The 21,059-nt window shown below is 33.5% G+C and overlaps 2 protein-coding genes across 2 annotated transcripts in view; one reads left to right on the forward strand and one right to left on the reverse strand.

Moving 5' to 3' along the window:
• LOC106073840 (intraflagellar transport protein 74 homolog) overlaps positions 1–7,442 on the forward strand; it is a 25,423-nt gene extending 17,981 nt beyond the window's left edge. Inside the window, exons 17-23 of the mRNA XM_056029893.1 lie at positions 1,176–1,216; positions 1,635–1,691; positions 2,700–2,820; positions 3,044–3,207; positions 5,493–5,618; positions 6,620–6,680; positions 7,158–7,442. Coding sequence (XP_055885868.1) covers positions 1,176–1,216; positions 1,635–1,691; positions 2,700–2,820; positions 3,044–3,207; positions 5,493–5,618; positions 6,620–6,680; positions 7,158–7,276 — 689 coding nt within the window. The 3' untranslated portion in view covers positions 7,277–7,442. The remainder of the gene's footprint in view (positions 1–1,175; positions 1,217–1,634; positions 1,692–2,699; positions 2,821–3,043; positions 3,208–5,492; positions 5,619–6,619; positions 6,681–7,157) is intronic.
• LOC106073841 (putative hydroxypyruvate isomerase) lies at positions 6,813–19,873 on the reverse strand. The gene is made up of 8 exons (XM_056029894.1): positions 19,505–19,873; positions 16,528–16,639; positions 14,358–14,469; positions 14,068–14,146; positions 13,790–13,839; positions 11,811–11,880; positions 10,686–10,820; positions 6,813–9,120 (listed from the first exon to the last, which is right to left on the reverse strand). Exons 1-8 carry the CDS (start codon positions 19,815–19,817, stop codon positions 9,065–9,067), a joined length of 927 nt encoding a protein of 308 aa, XP_055885869.1. The 5' UTR covers positions 19,818–19,873; the 3' UTR covers positions 6,813–9,064.
• Between the last annotated feature and the right edge of the window lie 1,186 nt (positions 19,874–21,059).

Below are 21,059 nucleotides of genomic sequence, written 5' to 3' on the forward strand. Positions count from 1 at the left end.
TAAATACCAGTTGGTTTATGTAGCAATGGGCATAAGCTCCCACTGTCTTGACTATATTCATATAAATCTCAAATAGCCTTTGAAAACCAGGCTGAGCGCCTGGTCCACTTTTATCTTAGACACTAAAGCTGTCAAAACTGCTCTTACTGACAGATTATTGATGGCAGATAACCTGGCACCTCTAAAACCTAGAAACTCATCAGTTTAGTAAGGCAATCCATCAAGGAAAAAAATTAAGCAAATTTGAAACCTCCACTGTCTTTCAGAGTAAACCTTGATTAAAAATCCAGAAATGAATCTTCTTAGGTATTGCGACTTAATTATGCTGTTGCTCAGATGGCTCCTTCAACTGATGTGGTGCCAAATGTAATGCATAGTATTCCTTAGGTTTGATTTGATTTAGATTTTAGGCACATCGGCACAATTTAGGCCATGTCGTGCCATTATTCCTTAGGATCACACCGCAATGTAGAGGGAGGCGCCATGACACATCAGGCTTCCCATGATCCCTTCATCTAAGGCTAAAAAAATACACCCCAGAAAGCTAACTCTAGTGCTGCTTAATCAGTGATTTAGGCAGGCACATTCAGAGTCGGAAAAGCAGGAGTTATAGATTAATAACTGGTAACTTTTGGGAATTTGAAATTATGATGCATAGTTACATGTTTTAAAAGTGGATAACATCAAATGTGGCACATTTCATGTTTTTGATGGAACCCATTTAAAACATATTGCCATAAACAGGTATGTATTTAAGATGCAATATAAATTGATATGTGAAAATTTGATTGAAAATAGTTGGTTGGTAGTCAACTATATAAGCAGTCAAAAAGATAAATTTAAGTTGTTTGTTGTTTTATTATTATTTTTTTTAGTTTTCTATCTTCATACTCTCCTTGAGAAATTATATGGTTGCTTCTATATAAAGAGACAATAGATGCCCCCCCCCCCTAAATCCCTGCCCCAACCACCTGCAGGATGGCAGAAGATATACTAAGCATTAGGTTTCAAGCTAGAATCATTATGACAGCAATCCAAAGAGGCAGGATCAGGCTGTCCTCCATCGTCATCACAAACTGTCTTGCTATGCTATGGCTATCCTGATCCAGATAGTGTTTATCAGAAAATAAATTATTTGAGAGTAAAGAATGAGTTTGTTCTTTTTATCTTTTCAGAGTTTCTAGGAACATTTGAAGATAATAAGATGGAAGAAGCTGTAAGTTTCATTTCTATTCTTTTAAAACAAAATTTGTAGTTGTTTTTTTTTATATAACCTAATTTTTTTTTCTTCTTATCTTATATAATACAGATGTTACTCAAAAAAGAAGATGATTACATCCTACGAGTCATGCATTTAGTCATGCATATTAACCAATGACCTAAATTCTGCCAAGTCACTGGTTTTCCTGGCTAACTCAGGCAACCCATTCCATTCTCTAATAGCGCTAGGGAAGAAGGAGCATTTGTACAGAATTTAAGTCTTTGGTTAATATGCATGACTAAATGCATGACGCGTAGGACGTAATCATCTTCTTTTTTGAAGTAACGTCTGTGTTATATAAGATATAATGTCTCTTCTGTGTTATTACTTCTTTATTATTAACTATCTTAAAATGTTTTGTTTTCATCATCAGAATAAAATCTCCAAGATAGAACAAGCTATAGTTACATTGCTAGAGACCATGAGCAGAGTAAGTTAACACTTTGTTATTTGTAGACATATAGCTGGAAGTAAAATGTTTGTAAAATGTTTTACATGTTTCGGATGTTCCTTCAGAGTTGAAGATAATTACTTCCTAGTCCAAACCTCCCGCAGGACGACAGGGGATGGGAGCGGGCAGGGTTTGAACCCTGGACCATCGATAAATCTGAACGGCAGTCCAGCGCGCAAACCCCACGACCAGGCAGCCATCCTAGTAGTATTTTACTAATGGCTATTTACCAAAACTCTGGTCAATATGGAAGAGAGGACAGTGTTGATGTGTGGGTGGCACAGCACTGGCACATTTACCTCTAAGGCCCCCAGCAATGGAGAGGTCACTTCATCTGAAAATCTATTCAGCTATTAAAAAATCGATTAATTCTTATAAATTATAAATACTTCTTCAAAAGAGAAGATAATTATGTCCTATGTGTATCAGTTCAAAATGGTTATCAGATTTTATGAGCAAAAATAATGTGCATTTTATTTGTAAATGATGTATAATCCAAGACAGGCAATAATTTCTTGAAATGCAAAGTATAAATTAAAAGCATTGAGCCTGATCTATTATCTAAACTTTAAACTCTAAGAAACTCTAAGCCTCTAATATACTTTTCAATATAAACATTTCAATGAGGTTATACAGTAGTTTCATATTTTCTACACAGCTATTTTATAGTTTTGAAAACTTCTACTACAATTTGCTGGTGCTGAGACTATGACTGTTTGACCTTATTAGAAATGTGTTCTGATTACAAGAATCAATAGTAAATGATGCCATTTCTGATATACTACTAATTCATGTTTTTGTGTTTCATCTACAATAGTAATATTCTATTACAGAAGTTAAACTTTAATAATATACCTCTTTGTCTCATTTTCCATACTGTAACAAATGCTTTTTAATAAATAAAACATTTTGAGAATGTAATATTTATGTACAACATTAATGAATTCCTGTGAAAGGCAAATAACACTTTGTTGTTTTCTACTCAAGAATATGGGAAGATTTACACACTTACCGACCCCCAAAGAGTTGATGTCAATGAAAGCAGATCTCCAGTTTAAGGAGGATGAAAGACAAAAGTCAGAAAGGACAACAATTGGACTGGCATCAGGTAAAAGACCAAAATAGGGCTAGTCTTGTACCACTTCAATTAAAATTGAAATCTTATTGAAGAAAAAAAGAAGAGAAAAGAAGTAAGTTTGGCAAACATCAAAATAGTTTGACCTTTGAACTACATTTTTAAAAATCTCATTTTGTATTTTTATCTCGCTTGATCATGTAATTTTTTAGTTAACTTGACCAACACATCATTCTGTTTTCTTTTTCTTTGAAAGAACGCGAGAAACTCCAACATGATTTGCAGAAAATGGAACAGTTTGAAGAAAAATTAAATGAAGAATTGCTGGTCCTGAGAGAAAAAGTGACAGAAATGGAGAAAGAGTTGGAAGTGTACTCTGACTTAGACAAACTCAAGACAAAATCAGAAGCTAAAAAACAAGTTATTATCATTCTATTCATTCAATTATAATTCTCTAGGATTGAATGTTCTAATGTATAAATTGTTTGTTTATTGTCTCATGTATCTAAATGGAAAAGCCTACTTAGGGCGAGCTAAACGAATTCTCCACCCATTTATTTCATTTATATTTTTTGGGGTACTCCTTCATAAATGAAGTGATTAAAGTGAAAATATTATGAAGTTGCAACATGCCTGTGAGATATCAGTATTTTCATATATTTTATATGCTTGCGAGTCGTGGATGTTGAATGCAGAGCTTGAGAGGAGGATCCTAGCAATGGAATTGTGATGCTACAGAAGGATCCTAGGCATCACATTCAAAGACCGCATCAAAAAACCAAGAAATCAGAGACAGGGTTACTGTAGTGATCGGAGCCCATGACGACCTGCTAACTATTGTGAAAAGACGAAAGCTTAAAACCTTTGGCCACATTACAAGATCTACGGGGCTCGCAAAGACCTTCCTTCAGGGAACAGTGCCAGAGAAAAGAAGAAGAGGCAGACAGAAAAAGCGATGGGAGGACAACATTAAAGAATGGACGGGCCTGCCATTGAGAGAGGTTCTAAACAAGGAAAAAAAAAAGGGAGGAATGGAGAAATACGGTCGACAAATCTTGCCTGGTGCCCCAACGGTCCAACAGACTAAGGGATAGGTAAAGGTAAAGGTATCTCATCTTACCTGTCCCTTGACTTATGTCTTATGGATGCTGTAACCAAATCCCTCCACTTTTTTCTGGTCAGCAGCTGTTTCTAGAAGAATTTCAAGAGCGAGGCCGGTCCATTATTTTCAGTTGCCTAGCCTGCGTTTCTTTCAACTCTTTCTTCATGTTCCCTCCACTGTACCTTGAAGAATGATTTTAGACAATGAGTTATGTCTTACAATATGACCAAACCAGTTCATCAGCTTTCATCTCTTCACAGTATTGAGGAGCTCCTCCTTTTTACCAGAGTGTTTACTTGTAAAAGTACAAACTCATTTATCTTAATTTACCTGGTATGTGTTACCCAGCATTTTTCTGTAGCATTTACTCTATAAGGCTTGAATTCTTCTTTCAGTCTAAGCATTCAGTGTCCAACCTTCCGAACCATTAGGGTTACAGAGACCACTATTGAAGATTACAGTTTTAATTTGACTTAGAAGCTAATGTTATTCTTCCAGATTTTCCATACTTTGCTCATGACAGCGGATGCCAAGCTTAAAACAGGCTATTATCTCTTTTTATTGATCCTCCATCTCTTGTTACGTTTGATCCTAGCTATTTAAATGAGTCGACTTTTTCTAATGTTTGGCCATTCAGCTGTACGCAACTTCTCTTACTATCTCCACCGCAAACTAGATTTTGCTCTTTTCAGCGCTGATTTTCATGCCAACTGCTAGCCACAGCATCCAGTTTTGAAGTAAGATCTACCTGTTCTGCATTTTCTCCATCTTACTGAAAACTTGAAGCCTTTATACATAGATGAAATCCCCATACTCCTTTTACATTATTTGGATGTAATGATTGATTGAAAATTTTCTAGAGGAATGACCTGTGATTGTATTGATTTATAGAATTACGTCACAATATCATTTGGTAGGAAACAAACAGTTTACAAAATATCAGGACTGTTACACACTGACTTGTAGATCGAAAATTTAAGAGGGGCTGCCTGGTCATGTAGTATGCACTTCAGACTGTCAGCAGGGTGGTTTCTAGTTCAAACACAGCCTGCTGCCATCCCCTACCTTCCTACAAGACAGCTGGGACATAATTCTGAAGAAGTGTCTGAATGTATAAAGCAAAACAAAAATGTCCTTTTAAATTCAATTCAAAGAATAAAAATTAAAAAACAAATAATTAACTATGTAGAAATGATAGTAAATAAATACAATGCTGTCTCAATTATCAGTAAACTGTTGACCATTAGAATATCTGACTGGCATGAGTGCCAGAGTTGACCTGAACTAAGATTGGTCACTTTGAGACAGTTTTTATCTCAATTGTATAATATCTAAATAGACTTTTCTAGAAGTCACACTAATGTATTTCTTTATGTGATGGGATGATTTCATCTTGAAGTTTCTTTGGTAGTCTGAATAGTTTTTGTTTCTTTGATATGTCTGGAAACTGCTTTCTTGACAGAGTGTTGGATTGAGTATGACAATGACCACTGCCCCACAGAAGATAATGCAGAGTTTTTAAAATCTAACTCTAGTTCTATTGTTGAAGTTTAGATAAATATATTATTGACACTTTTCTTATGTCATTGAAAATGTTTTGCAGAAATTGATGGATGATAGAATTATTCTTCAAAAGAGACGAGATAATTTTAAAGAGTTGATCCAAGCCTTGACAGTTAGATATGAAGGTTTGAAAGCTCAACTCAATGAAAATGAGACTTACACTCAGGTAATACTTCCATAATAGCTACATCTTCAAAGAACATCTGCAAAAATAACACATCAGCCTTTTTTTTTCTGGTTGGTATATTCAACTTAAATAAATCTTGGTACTTAGTTGGAAAGTCATTATTACAATAATACACTTATAGTTAATATTTTACAAGCATTTAAATTTTTTAAAATATGTGTCAGAATTTTCGGAATAAACAAAAAAGTAAGTATTTATTAGCTCACAATCATTAGGCCATGCCACATCCCACGGTGTGTCTCTAGAAATTAACTTTGGAACAATCTTTTTCTATAAATTACAAATGTTTTTTTTTTCAAACAAGAATATTACATCATATGCAAAAATGACCAAGTATTATTTGTTAATTAAAACTTAAACTCTAGTAATTCAGTGGTTTTCCTGGCTTTGTAGGCAACTCATCTGCTTGCTACGTTTTGTTTTTAAAGTTTTCCTTATGTCTTTAAATTTAGTCATTTTGATGTTACTATTAACATCACCACTCCATTTTGCTTTTGTTAATTTCTTAAGTTGAAGGATCCCAAATAAAAGATGCCTATTCTAATATTGACCTAAGTTAAATAGCATTTTAGTTTTATGTATATTTAATTTGTATTAATTTCTTGTAGTAAACACTAATGCTTTGATTCTGGGAATTCCATGGCAATCTTTATTTTTTAAAACAGTTATGTAAGTTTGTAGTCTTGAGTAGCTTTTTTCCATGAATAAGAAGAAGAATTTTTTTTCCTCAATTTTGGTATTTGAGTGAAAAGACATTCTGTAACTTCAATTTTCGCTATACTGGAAATTCTTATCACATACATAAAAAGCTTTGAAGTATGATGAACATCTATGTTGTACTAAGCGGAATTATGTCTTCGGAATGTTTTTTTCTAGTTACAATATAAATTTAGACAAATGATTGATCTAACAGTAAAAAAAATGTTTATGTTGATTTTTTTAAATAGCAATGTTAATTAGCTAACAAATTCTACTTTAAGTTGATGAATCTGGAAAAGAAATGGCAGCACCAGGAACAAAACAATTTCTCAATGAAAGAATGTATCCTTTTGTATGCGTGTTGTTTTATTAGAAATGATTTTGATAAACCAAAGTGCCAGACATTGTATACATTTCATTTACACCTGGCAACAAGTATAAAACAATTTAGAAGAAAATACAATAACACAGGGATAGATTGTAACAGAAAAAAAACATAAGTTTATTTTTCTCCCCAGCCTGAAACCCTAGGCTTGTATTCTTACATTTACATAATATTCCACTTATCAACAATTTATGCTTCAGTAAAAATTCTAGTGTCTTTTTAATTTTACAAAATGTAAATTTTGTTATCACCATCACTTGTCAAAATCACTTAAAATTTTACAGTGTTCCACGCATCAACAGTATTGATTGTTGTTAAGCATAAAACTTGTTAAGCGAAGCTTTCTTTCAGTGTGTCTTCATTTTAAACCCATTAGCACCAGGCTAAACAAAGTCCAGTTTTTATTGTATAAATCCTTAACTACTTATGACCAGTCATATCACAACGCACCATGGACTGTGATTTTGGTAAAACTAGTAAACAAGTCTATCGTATAATGGATGACTTCAATGCAATGCTTCAGGACCAACTGGCTGCAAGGAAAACCTATTGAACTGGACTTTCATTTCTTTGCAACTAAATTTACCAATGCTATATTTTTACAGCATCACAAAAAAAATACACTTCTGTGATATTTATATTGTTTTTAAATGTTTAGACTTATTATGAATGGGCTAACCTCAATAATCAATAAATTGATAGGTTGGTTTTCTTTTAAATGTGTTTTGTTTTAAATTGATCATAGACTTGTAGCATAAATCAAACATATTACCAGAAATTTAAATTATTTTTAATCATAAAGCGATGCAGCAATTAATTAAATATAAACCTTTATTTAGTATACAAAAGTCGTCAATTAATAACTAAATATAACTAAGCAGTTTTTTTTCCTTTTTAAATACTTAACATTTTTAAGTAGTGTAATCTTACATAGTAAGAAGTAATTATGACATCCGTCCTATGCCCTATAATCAAAAATATAAAATTTTCAAATAAATTAATGGAAATCTAAATGAAAAATCTCTATCTGATAACAAAAATGCTTTTCATTTGATTTCTATCTTGAAAAATAGAAACCAACCACTAAACTAAATGAGCTTTGAAGTTACTTTAAAAAAAAAATTACATACAAAATAATCAGAAACTGGTTAAATGCAAAGTTAAAAATATGATAACAAAATATTTACAAATCTAGCAGAATAAATGAAAAACATTGTTTAAGATAACAATTCATATCTATCATTGTATATATTGTATATATAATCTAAGCAACAGGAATAGCTGAATTAAAGGGATAAGATATAAATCTTTATGACACAATAAAAATAAAGTTAATATTCTAAATAAATATTTCACATCAACATTCTCAACATTAAAATAAAAAAGATATGATCTTATTAATAATTAAATTGAAAACATAAATTCCAGAGAAATAAAACATCTCAACACGATGACCCAGCTAAATTACTTTCAGAATTAAATGGAATATCATGAGCTAGAAATACTTCTTGAGTTCATTACTAAATCCAAGCATATAAAAGCTTATGTCACTGCTATTTAAAAAAAAGAGAATTGGTCCAGAGAACTAAAGACAATTTTCATTCACTATTATCACTAGCGAAATACTAGAAACATAAAAATAAAACTACATTATATCATAAACATAATTTTCTAACCTTACATGGCTTGAGAAAATTTAGATAATGTGAGCGACAATAATTAAGCCTAATGGACAATATCTCAAAATGTTTAGAAAATAATTAGCTACTTAATAACAAAAGATTATTTTCCCACCCACTATCTACTTAAATTAGCTCTTTTTTACAAAGTTTATATCAATTTACACTGAATAACTCAGTGGCTAACACATCATCCTCGTATCATGGAGGCTTGAGACTTCAAGTTCATGTGCGAGCAACTTTTTTAATAGCATGGAAAACTTCTCCCATATACCCCCTCTCCTAACTGGTCCACAACAGAGACTGGACCATGGCACACTGAGCTGGCTATAAGCCTGAAAGTTGCACTTAACAAAAGCAATACAAATATTTCCAATTGCACAACTTTTGTTATTGTTTGACTAGATCTAAATAAAAAGTAAGAACATGATTGATTCAAAATAATTAATGCAATTTCACTCAATATAATCTTCTTGTTTTTATTAAAGTTATTTTTTTATTTTACTGTTTTAAGTTGTAAAATTCAGTATTCCAGCAGCTTCATTACGTCAATCTAATCGCATTTATAAAACTCAATTCCATTCTGTAGTATCTGAGTAAATTTTAGGAAAACTTGCCATAAACAAAAATGAATCACAATCTATTATAAGCCTAGTTGGATCTTACAAATCAATCTCATGTAGTTGCTTCATCCAAATCAGACCATCTTCTGTTTTACCTTTAAAGAAAGGACAAAATTTTTTTACAAATTATAGTTTCTTCTACTGAATTTAGGTGATCTAAACAATAATTACAAAGCAATGTCAAAAAATTAGGGAAGAGTGCCATGTTTTTCATGGTTATACAGACTTAACTGTGACCTGCATTTGTGACCTAAATAGAATAAAAAAAGACAACTAAAATGTTTGTCTTTTGTCTTCATGCACTTCCAATTCTCAATAGCCAAACTGAGTTTCCAAGTTGGTAAGCACCTAATCCAATATATAAACAATGAAAAGAGAACTTAAATCTACCATCAACAGACAAACCCAGACCTGCCTACCAAAAAAAGTCCAAATGCGTAACGCTGATGGTCAAAATGCGTATTTTGGCACCAGAATGCGTAACACTTACGCGATCCACTATTTTGTCATATATATATATATATATATATATATATATATATATATATATATATAATATTAGATCTAGATGTCATGATTAGATCTACAATCTAAATCTAGATCAATACGACAATAGAGATGATATCTAGACTAGATCTGGATCTATGTCTATATAATAAATATAATCTACGCTAGTCGCTAAATCTGGGCTCAAGAGTGTTACCGATGCCGTGGATCAGCTACAAACGTAGGTCTACTCTCCAAACTTTCTTAGGCCTACCTTCATCCTTGATCTATTCTATACTAAGAATCTAGTCTAGATCGAGACTAGATGGTAGTAGATGTTATCGATCTAGATCTAGAATCTAGTCAATCTAAAATGATCTGAATCATACTAGATCTACAACTAAATTGGATCTAGATTGTAGAGTAATTACTAATGTAAAGAATCATGACATAACGTAATGACTAACTAGACTCTAGCTAGATCTATTTCTGTATAACAAGTTATCTAGCTTCTAGATCTAGAATCCAGAACTAGACTAGATATCTACAATGTCACTCAATGTGTTTTGAATCGATAGCACTTCGATATTTTTTTCTATACAAATAAATACGGGAATGAGGGATTCAACATAATTAATTTCTACTAATGAACTTACAAAAAAAAAAGTCACGTTGGTGTATCAGCTAACTGACGGTACCAATCTGGTACCAACCCGCCACTCCCTCACTCTCGCGTTCTTCATTTCTTGACTAAATCTAATTGCTATTAAGAACCAATCAACCTATAGATCTGGACACAATGTGTTCCCCCACCTTTTCTGTTTATCCCCCCCCCCCCCCAACAGGACGGCTTAGCGTGACCTCCGTGACCGCTCGTAAGCTAGTCAAGAGAGGGGGTAAAGGATAAGAAATGCATAACGCGACGGGTTAAATGCGTATTTGCGTACTGACGGTCATTTTTGGGAGATTTTGCGTAACGAATACGCATTTTGCGTAACGGTAGGCAGGTCTGCAAACCTATTAGCATTGGATGTAGTTAAATAAGTATAGCAAAACTAGGTCTGTAAAATACTGCACTCCTAAATCGGCACTAACTGGCCTTGAATAAATATATATATTGTGTATACGAACATGTAAAAAAACAAAAATAGCTTGTATAAAAAGATAACAATACCTCTAGGCTTGTATTCCAGCCCTATGTAACCTTGATATCCTACATTTTTTAAGACTTGAAAAATGTAAGGAAAGTTGATTTCACCATTGTCATCTGGTTCTCCTCTGTCAGGAACTTGGGCCAACTGTATATGTCCTAGAAGAGATTCATACAAAGATGCTCTAAACATTTCTATCATCTAAAACTAATCTTTTAATCCAAGACTATTAAGCATTTATGTTAATAAGAGGTGGTCCTTAGTTTAAAATTATGGTGGTAATATAAACCATTTCTTATTACACAGCTTGAACTTTGCCTGCTAGAATATTTTACTGATGTCTGCAATGCATTGTCACTTGGTTAGTTCAATTAAGAGTTCCATTATGATGCTGCCGTTTACATAACTAATCAATTAATGATATAAACATTTAATGGAGATATAGCAGTTGGTCATTGAGCAGGCCATGCAACATTAAAAATCTGTTTCATGGACAGCAGGGAAATTTATGCAAAGTAAATTTATATTGCAAAGATTATTAGCTCTGGTTATAACTATAAAGCTTTTTTTTTCATGGAGTAAAGTGTTGTTTTTTTTAAATTGTCTAGAAAATCAATAAGACAAAAATAAAATGTTCTGAGGGCATTTTCAAGTAATCTTTGTCTTATACATCTGTCAGTAGATTATAATCAGTCCATTTTTTTTACTTTATCTTTATAAGTTAGAAATGTTTACTATGTCATATATCATTTCACATTTTAAGAATGAAGTTAATTTTACATGTTAAGATTGTTGTTGTTTTTTTACCAATTTGAAGAAAATTGAAATCATTTTCAGACAAATGCAAGTCATCAGAATTTCCCAACTTTAATGTCATGTTATTGTCAACTAACTATCATACAAAATGAACTTCACCAAATGTCAAAACCTCTTATGAAATGGTTGCAGTTTAGGACATTGGGGTGGTTAACTCAGCAATACATTACATTTTTTTTAAAATCTGGAATAATACTTTCAACACAAAGTGATTCATGTTTTTCAATTACATGCATGTTAGCTACTGGTGTTAATAGTACTTATTAGCATACAAACAATAATGATGCCCACTGCTGAGTGTGATTTTAAATAAATAAAAACCTCAAATTTACCTATGTAGGGTAGAAACTCTTGAATGTTTTTTGTCAAATTACCATTCATAATTTGCACATGAAAAATATCCTAAAATGAAAAGAAAAATTGTAATGTAAAAATATCATTAATAGACCTCTATATTTTGTCAACAATAATACTAATAAAAGTGCTGTTTTTTTAATTTCTATATTAAGAATTCTAAAGCAGTCTTTTTAGAGGCTACACAGCTGTGGCCTTCATATAAGATCAATTCCTTATGGTAGAAGGATATTTATTAATGGTCTGTACATTGTAATAAAAAGAAATAGGTATAGCTTGAAAGAGTAATTCAGAGTGTGTTTTGATAGCAGTAATGGAAGTAAGCACTCCACTACCTATAAAATGCTTTCTAATGGCATGCGTCTCAAAGAGCCTCTAACAACCAGTCCAACTCCTGGCCTTCACGTGTGGCTCAGATATTGAGTCCGGCGGAACTGTTCTCACTAACAGGAGAAGAGGTAAAGGCGAGAAACTGGCACCTTAAACAGTAAGCTTCAGGCAGGAGGGGCTTGATAGCCATGGCTGGCTACCCAAATCTCTGTTGCCTTGCAGCTACACCAAATCATAGGAAAGGCTTCGAGAGTCAACCCTAAGGAAAAATCAGGAGCTGGCAACCCTAAGGCAGTTTGCGGCAACCAGTGCTACACCCTGGCAGAACATGCAATGCCGCTAACCTCAAACTGTAATGACACTGTCGTTCCTTTGGATATATTAGCAGACCGGAGAGGGGGGAACATGTGCGGGTGACATCGTTCCGACCACAGCTAATGCCCAGGCATTCATCTCATTTCCATGAGATGATCCATAGTCGCTTCACGACTGAAGGAGGCCATAGATTGTTAGCTTTAAACTTTAAAGCATCGACCTATATTCAGCTTATACCACCAAATCAGTCAAGTAAGATTTTTTCCTAGTTGGAAATACCAAACAAAATAATTTATTACCAAATAATAATTTTTTCTTGATTATTGTGTTGTCTGGTAAAAGAATGTGCAAAATTTCAGCATGATCTGAGATTGGATGTCAGAAAAATAACATGTAAAAAAATTTTACCAGACAGACAGACAGAGTGAGATGATATAAGCTTTGTAAAAACACATTTACATTGTTTTATAAAATTTGGATCTTCAGAATTGAAGATAATTACATTATAACTCAGACCTCAAGCAGAAGAAAAGGGGATGGAAAGTTTCAAACCCAGGATTAAAAAGATGAGAGTCCAGAGTGCATACCACACAACCAGGCAGCCATTTGTAGATAGTGCTAAACATTACTACAGAATACATTAAATTAATTCTTTTCTTCAATGGAACTAAACTGCCTAAAAGCACATGATGTTACATGGAAAGAAAAGGATATTTCTCTGCCGCTCTTTTGTATATTTCATTATTGCAGGAAAGATAAAGAATAAGATTTAAATTTTAGGTACCAGACCTTAAAAAAAGTCTTATAGTCTAAGCTTAATGAAAGAATGACAAAACTTAATATTTAGGTAACAACTTCTTGAAGGAACATTCGTAGAATATTAGAAGACAACAATTTCAGTCATAACTACATCAAGTTGCAAAGTGTGTGACTTCTGTCCATTAAGGCTAGAATTGAACAGTACAAAACGTGTTTGTTTCTACTCTGTCAGATTATATCAGCGCTACTCGTTGACTTGGGAGCATGAAGATCAAGATATTTGTGTGATGTCTCTCACTGAGTTTATCTGAGTGTTATGTCTGTTCTCGTTATTGGAATATTGTTTTAAAATGAAAAAGAAATTCTTATTAAAAAAAATATCCAATAGGGATAAAAAAAAAGCAGTCTTAGTCTTTGTAATTTATAAGGTGTGGAGATATTCAAATAAATAACTGTTCCTGGGTTATTTTTAATTAGTACATGTATTTATTGTAAAACTAGATACAACTTTAACTGGAAACGCACAAAAACATAAAAACATTTTTAAACTTACAAATTGAAATTTTAGATTTGGATGATTCAACTTTTTGACAATTTCAAGACCTGCACATAGTAATTAGATTATGTAAACATTTAAATTTAAGCTTAAAAAAAACATATTTAGATTAAGAAATCCCTCATTGACATATCACTAATTTCCACTCTTGAAATAACTTAAGCACTTTTCATGCTCAATTGTGGACTGAAAATGACCACTAAGGCTAAATTAAACTATAAAATCAAAATAATATAGCTAAAATGTCCAACTTTGCATAAAGGAAAAACAAATACCTTCATGTGGGCAGGATAGAAAATAATCTGGAACTGAGATTTTGTTGTTGACTGCTTCTATCAATGCTAAGATACCTTCCTGTGAACATAAAATAATTCTGTTGCCGGTATTTAATTTTCTATTTAATTGCTCCATGACAGGTTACATTAGCCAAAGAAAATATGCAAACTTTTAAATAACAATTGTACCATATTTAGCAATTAGAAATATATTCTACTAATGCACACAAATGTGAACTTACTACATTGTCTTATTAAAGTCTGTCAGCAGAATACTTGAGTTGTCCTACCTGACTGAGTCTGTCAGCAGCATACTTTAAGTTATCCATGTAGGTTTTCTTATATTCATTTCTTTCCTCAAAACTAATATCCTTTAATACACGCCCTGCCAATATGTGCATTCTGAAGTGAATTTTAAAAAAGCATAGCATGAATAGTTTCCTAAATAAAAATGACTTTCACCAGCATACAGCTAGCCTGAAAAATTGATCTTACCAAATATAAGTGTAATAGCTAACCTGACAAATGTTGCATTTGATTATTTCTATATGTACTTATAATATTCTATGTCATTACTACCTTGAAACATTGGTTTTCTTTTTTAATTTCAAAATATCATTTCATTCAAAAAAATGTAAAATTTGTAATAATGTTTAACAAATATAAAGTTGAGATTAATAATTAATTATTTTCTTTGAAAAAACATCTATAATTTATAAAATTAGATCATGATTTTGGTACACTTTAAATATTGTTTTGAATGGAGTTTCTTACTTTCTAAATAGGTTATTTATTCTAGATGGTTGTGATCTTTGTGAAGAAATTTTTCTTAAATTATTATATTATAATATTAAATATTTATTGTGCACATGTACATGTCATGAAAGTTGTTGACATCAATGAATTTGAGGTATCACATCTGACAACTAAAATTAGTGAAGTTGTCACAAGGGATGGTCAACAATAAACAAGCCAAAGATTGGAGTCAACCAAAAGGCATTCAAAACAATATTACCATGATGGACAATCCAGACTCGTTAATCATGCATTGCTAAGTTCCCTTCATTGATACAGATCATAATATTAGAATAAATTGACTTTTGATACACAAATAGGTCAGCTCAGCAAGAGCTTGGTTTGCAGCTGCATAGATTAGGTCAGCTACAACCATATTTGACTAATGAGTAAATAAATAAGCTTGCTGCAATGCTGTGCTATCTGGTTAACATAAGAACAAGTTGACATGCTGCATCAAATTCAGAACAGTGCTGCAGAAAGTTCTATGCAAGTAAAGATGCAATTTCTGCTACTGCTCTCCTGCATACTATCCACTGGATCCTCTGAGTGCAAGAATGATTTCTTTGTAATGAGTACAACGATGAAGCACTTTGCATATGCACTTCAAGGACTCATTTCTTCTTATAGTGCCATACTTTTTTCTGCTCCAAACAAATGAAATGACTTCAGGGCCTGTTTGAGAGCATAATCTTATCTTATCTTATATAATACAGACGTTACTTCAAAAAAGAAGATGATTACGTCCTACGCGTCATGCATATTAACCAATGACTTAAATTCTGCCAAGTCACTGGTTTTCCTGGCTAGCTCAGGCAACCCATTCCATGCTCTAATAGCACTAGGGAAGAAGGAGCATTAGTACAAACTTGTCCTAGCATATGGGACGAGGAATGTGCCTTTATCTTTGTGTCTTTCAGAGTGTTTTATTAAATTTTGTTTTTGTATTTGAAGATTATGGTTCAGTGTTTTATGTATGATTGCTACTTTACTTTTGAGCCTTCTGTCCTGAAGGCTTTCTAAATTTAGTGATTTTACTAAAGGTGTTACTCTAGTCAAATGTGAATATTCGTTTGTTATGAATCTCACTGCTCTATTTTGTGTCTGTTCCAGTTTCTTAATGTTTTCTTGAGTTGAGAGGTCCCAAACGAAGGATGCATATTCTATTATTGGCCTAACCAAGGTTAAATAACATTTTAGTATAAACAGATGATTAGAAACTCACTACCCAATGAGCTCAGGCAGATCACATACTTCATTATGTTAGGAAGAACATTTAGACCTGCCTTTTCAAAACTTATTTAGAATACCATTTTAGTTCAGCTTTATGTCTGTTATATTCTCAATCTTAAGATGCATTATTACTTTTTTTTAAAGCGTGATGACATGGAGGCCAATATGAGGAAAGCGCAAACAGGGACGTCCTCGTATTACTTGGCACCACACCTTCATGGAGGATCTCAGAACAGTGGACACCAGATGGGAGGAGGCTTTAGACATTGACAACGACAGATCTTTATGGAGACAGCTTGCTGCCCAATGCGCCGAACGGTGCGGGAGGGTCTAAGTAAAGCGCAATATAATAAAATTATTAGTATGATTATTGAAAGGACTACAACAAACATTTGTTCTGATCTTTTAAGTACTATCATAAACAAAGCTTACCTCTTACAATTTAGAGCATTAGCATACTGAATGGAAAGTTCCAATCCATCTTTAAAATCTTGAATCCTTTCTGGCCTAGCAGCTAACCCAAGATCTCCAGTATTCAAATTACCTTCATTTAAAATAATTTAAAAAATAACATCAATATCAAGTTAGCATTGATTGTCATGTGGAAAAATGGGTTAGACTAGTTTATAGCTAGGTTCAAAACCAAAATATAGTTTAAAAAAAAAAGGATTTATATTATCTCTAGAATGGTAATTAGATAGGCAGTTTGCTATCAACCAGTGTGATAGGGTAGAAATGGTGTCATCTTTCTCCCATACACTATCTGTTCACCATTCTGATTTGTCTAAAGATATATGTATATATATATAAATTATTTTGTATTTGATAATACAATTTTTAATGTGTACAATAAATATGTTCAATCAAATGATAAATTATGATTTCTTCAGTCCAAACTATGCATTTTATGATTGACCAAGCCCACTCATGTGCATTATGGAACATACAAAAGCACCTTTCAGAAGAGCTTCAACTCATTTTCACTAGCACTCTCAGCTAACACTATTGTCCTAGATCAGTGATGCCCAACCTAATTCGACCTGCGGGCCATTTTAATTTCAGACTCTCGTGTTGCGGGCCACATGACCGAAAAGGTTCAAAAATGAAATGAAATCGTCCTGACACTATTTGATTAAAAACTTACATTAATTAATGAGACATTGGAAGTTTATCTTTTTTGATGCATAGGAAAGTGGCTTCATTCTCTACTTAAAATTTGAGCGACATTGTAGCTAGATTTACCACTAACTTATTTTCTTGTCTCTTTTTGGTAAATATTTTCATCAATCCTCCAATCTCTAGGCGTAGTTTAAAAATCTTTTATTCGCCGCTCAAATCAAGAATGCTGTCTTATTTGTTTCATGATGCCGTTTTTTGTGTTGTTTTTAAATTGCCACACTTTCTTTACAAAATAAATATGTTGGTTTATCATCATGTTCCACAAAAAAGTAAAGATCTGTTCACTTTTCCCGGTAGATTCTACATTCAGAGTCCCATTTCATAAACACACAAATGTTAAAGGTTAATAGTGAAGGCACTAACGTAGGAATTTTTTTTTATGTGAAGGGGGGATTTTCTGCACTTTGTGTGGTTTTTTAAATGTAGATCTAGGTTTTCTATTGTCATTTTGAAATTTGTATCATACTACCTATTTGATCTATTCTAGATCTATATGTGGATTCTAAATCCACCAGTACTAAATTATAAATAATAAGTTACAATTTAACTAAAATATATAATCTAACAGACTATCTAATATGTATATTTTATATATCCTGCAGAATAGATGTAGAACTAGATTTAAATCTTAAATCTATCTCTAGAATTTAATGATTTGTTAATTAGATACTAAAACTCTGCTAGGTCATTGGGTTTCTTGGCTGATTCAGGCAACCCATTCTGTGCTTTAATAATACTAGGGAAAAAGGAAAACATAGAGTTGAAGCTAGGTGCTGAAACAAATGATACATACATATATTAAACATAAATAGATAACAGCACCAGGGACCAAGTTTTTAAGAGAGAAAGTAGTGAATTAAAATGCTACGAAAATAAGGGTATGCGCCGACCGAAGCTCGAACCTATGACTCCGGATTCGACACCACCGCTTAGCGATAACGCACCAAGCGAAACTAACCTCTAGACCATCGGAATGTCCAAAAAAACATTCTTCTGATCCAGAGTCATTTCGCCTGTATGCAAATTACCACCCCAGTGGTCAAAGGTCACAAGCCCCAACCAGCCCCTCCCCTCACTAGTGAACGGATGCTGCGAGGGTGGGGGAGGGGCTGGTTGGGGCTTGTGACCTTTGACCACTGGGGTGGTAATTTGCATAAGGGCGAAATGACTCTGGATCAGAAGAATGTTTTTTTGGACATTCCGATGGTCTAGAGGTTAGTTTCTCTTGGTGCGTTATCGCTAGGCGGTGGTGTCAAATCCGGAGTCACAGGTTCGAGCCTCGGTCAGCGCATGCCCTTATTTTCGTAGCATTTTAATTCACTACTTTCTCTCTTAAAAACTTGGTCCCTGGTGCTGTTATCTATTTATGTTTAATATATGTAGGGAAAAAGGAGCATTTGTTCGAATAGGCACTAGAATATGGAATAAGAAATATACACCCACTATGATGTATGATTCATCTTCTTTTTTGAAGTAACATCTGTATTATATAAGATCAGATTTAAGATTCTATCTGCCTTTAATTCTTTCTTGTAGTCAACATTGATGCCCACTGCTTTGAGGTTTCATTTGATTACATCCACATATCAGAGGCGGCGATGACCACATTTTTTTTAAGCCTCAAGCTGTCTTGGGTTGTCCATAAAGGATGACTTTTGGGATGCAATGAAATGTACTCTACCCTGCAAACATGACCAAGCCAACGCATGCTGCATTATCTGAGGATTGTGAAAATTCTGGGAAGACGTGTTTAAGGAGGCACCTATCACCACTTGTGAATGTCCACAGGTTGTGACATCGCAGGTCAATGTTTAAGTCTTAAATTCTATAAATAATGACTGGTCTCGGTTATACACAGTTTTGGAAGAAAAGCATAATATAGCATGTTAAGTGAAAAATGTCTGATCCCTCTACCTCCAAAGAAATAAGTTACAGATGTTAGTCAATGTAGTGAGCTCTAGTACACGTAGTTATATATAGACATACTAAAATACCTGATGATACTTGGTCTTGATCTAGAATAGCTGAATCTAGATCTAGACCATCTATATCTATCAAACAATATCATCAATATGATAATATCATAAATCATCATTATTATTATCTAGATCTAGAGTTCTAGAGACTAGATTTCACTAGATAATAACCATTTTTTGATTTTAATTGGAATCTTGATAATAATAGATTTTTAAAAAGTATACTTAGTCTTAATATCTTACTTTAATCTTACCAGGATATGCATTTATTAAAACTTGCTCTACTCCTGCCCTTTCGCGTGCAGCTTTTAATTTATCAATATCTTCGGCATATGGAAAGGTTAATTCAACGTATTTAAATTTGGCATTTTTTGCTGCCTCGTATCTTTGTTCTAGCGTGGGGATTTCTTGAAACATCATAGAGATATTAGCTGCAAATTTTAAAGACATTTTGTGGTGGTATCGGAAAACACTTAGATCTGTATCTACTCGCAAAAATTTTACATTTAGAAAATGTGTAGATGTCGATCTAGATCTTAACTTATTTACAAAATGTCTAGAAATCATAACTTAGTTGACACAATCAGCTGCTAGGCTTTAGGGGGTCAAAGGTCTACATCTATGTCAGTGCATTCACTCAACCTAGATTTGTGGGCACTAAGAAATACACAGATAACCTACTCAGTTCCTCATCACAATGCCTACATTTAGGGATTCATTCTTTGAACTTTCTAAACGTCATTAATAGTAAGGCTTGTCTTTGAGTCCGAGTGAAGGCCTATAATATATATTAAGGCTGAAGAAATTTTTCGCATAGTATATCCGAGGGATATTTAGGATTTGTTCTGTTATGCTGCGACCTTAAATTGTCTAAAACCCGCTTGTTCTTCTGATATAATTTTGTCTGCTATTTATTTTAGTTGGTTTAATATAGATCTAATTATTTTTAACAGGACTTTGCTGGAATTAATTATTCGAGGCTGATGGTGCTTTAGTTGTAAGTTAAATTGCAATCTGTTTGGAAGAGTGTAGATGAGCGGTTGGGTCCATAACATCTTTTTCCACAGTTAGACATCTTCAATTGTTTTGTCTTAAAATTGTGACCATGCTTTGAGGTTGTGAGGTCCTTTAATTACCAGTTGCTACGCATTTTTGTTTTAGCTTTTTTACTGTCGTTTCTGTTCTGCCCCTCACATTTTCTTGACATATATGCTCTATTCACTTCTTTCATCTCCTTCTTAATCCGTTTGATCACACAGTTGTATTCGTGGGCATATTTAGGGTCGGACAACTTTTAACCGCCCCCGACTGTTTTTTTTTTTTTTTTTTTTTTTGGGGGGGGGGGGGTAGCGGAGATTCCCTAATACCTCCAGGGCTGTATCTGTGACTGCTGTATTCAGCTTATTGAGTTGTGTGTCACTGGTCATCATTGAAGTCCAAGATATTGAGAGCTGCAAATAAGCGTCATCCTACTTGTGCCTCGAGTATGGCAGCAATTTGGGGGTCTTTTAGCTTATCAAAGTCAAATTTTATCCTGGTAGGTCCTGTGTTTTGTGTACTTTGAAGATCATCACAACAAGGTCATGGTCGCTTCCAATATCATCTCCAGGAAAACTTCTTGTAAGTATGTTGGACTTAAAACGTTGGGGCAGCATGATATTGTCGATCTGGCTTGTCTGGTTATGGTGTTCTCTATTGGGACTATGCGGTATGCGCACTGGATTGTCGCTCTGCCGTCTCAATGGTCCCGGGTTCATACCCTTTCCGCTGCCATCCCCCGTCGTCCAGCTGGAGGTTTGGACTAGGAAG

The sequence above is a fragment of the Biomphalaria glabrata genome, chromosome 5 (genome assembly GCF_947242115.1).
Source record: "Biomphalaria glabrata chromosome 5, xgBioGlab47.1, whole genome shotgun sequence".
Classification (NCBI taxonomy): domain Eukaryota; kingdom Metazoa; phylum Mollusca; class Gastropoda; family Planorbidae; genus Biomphalaria; species Biomphalaria glabrata.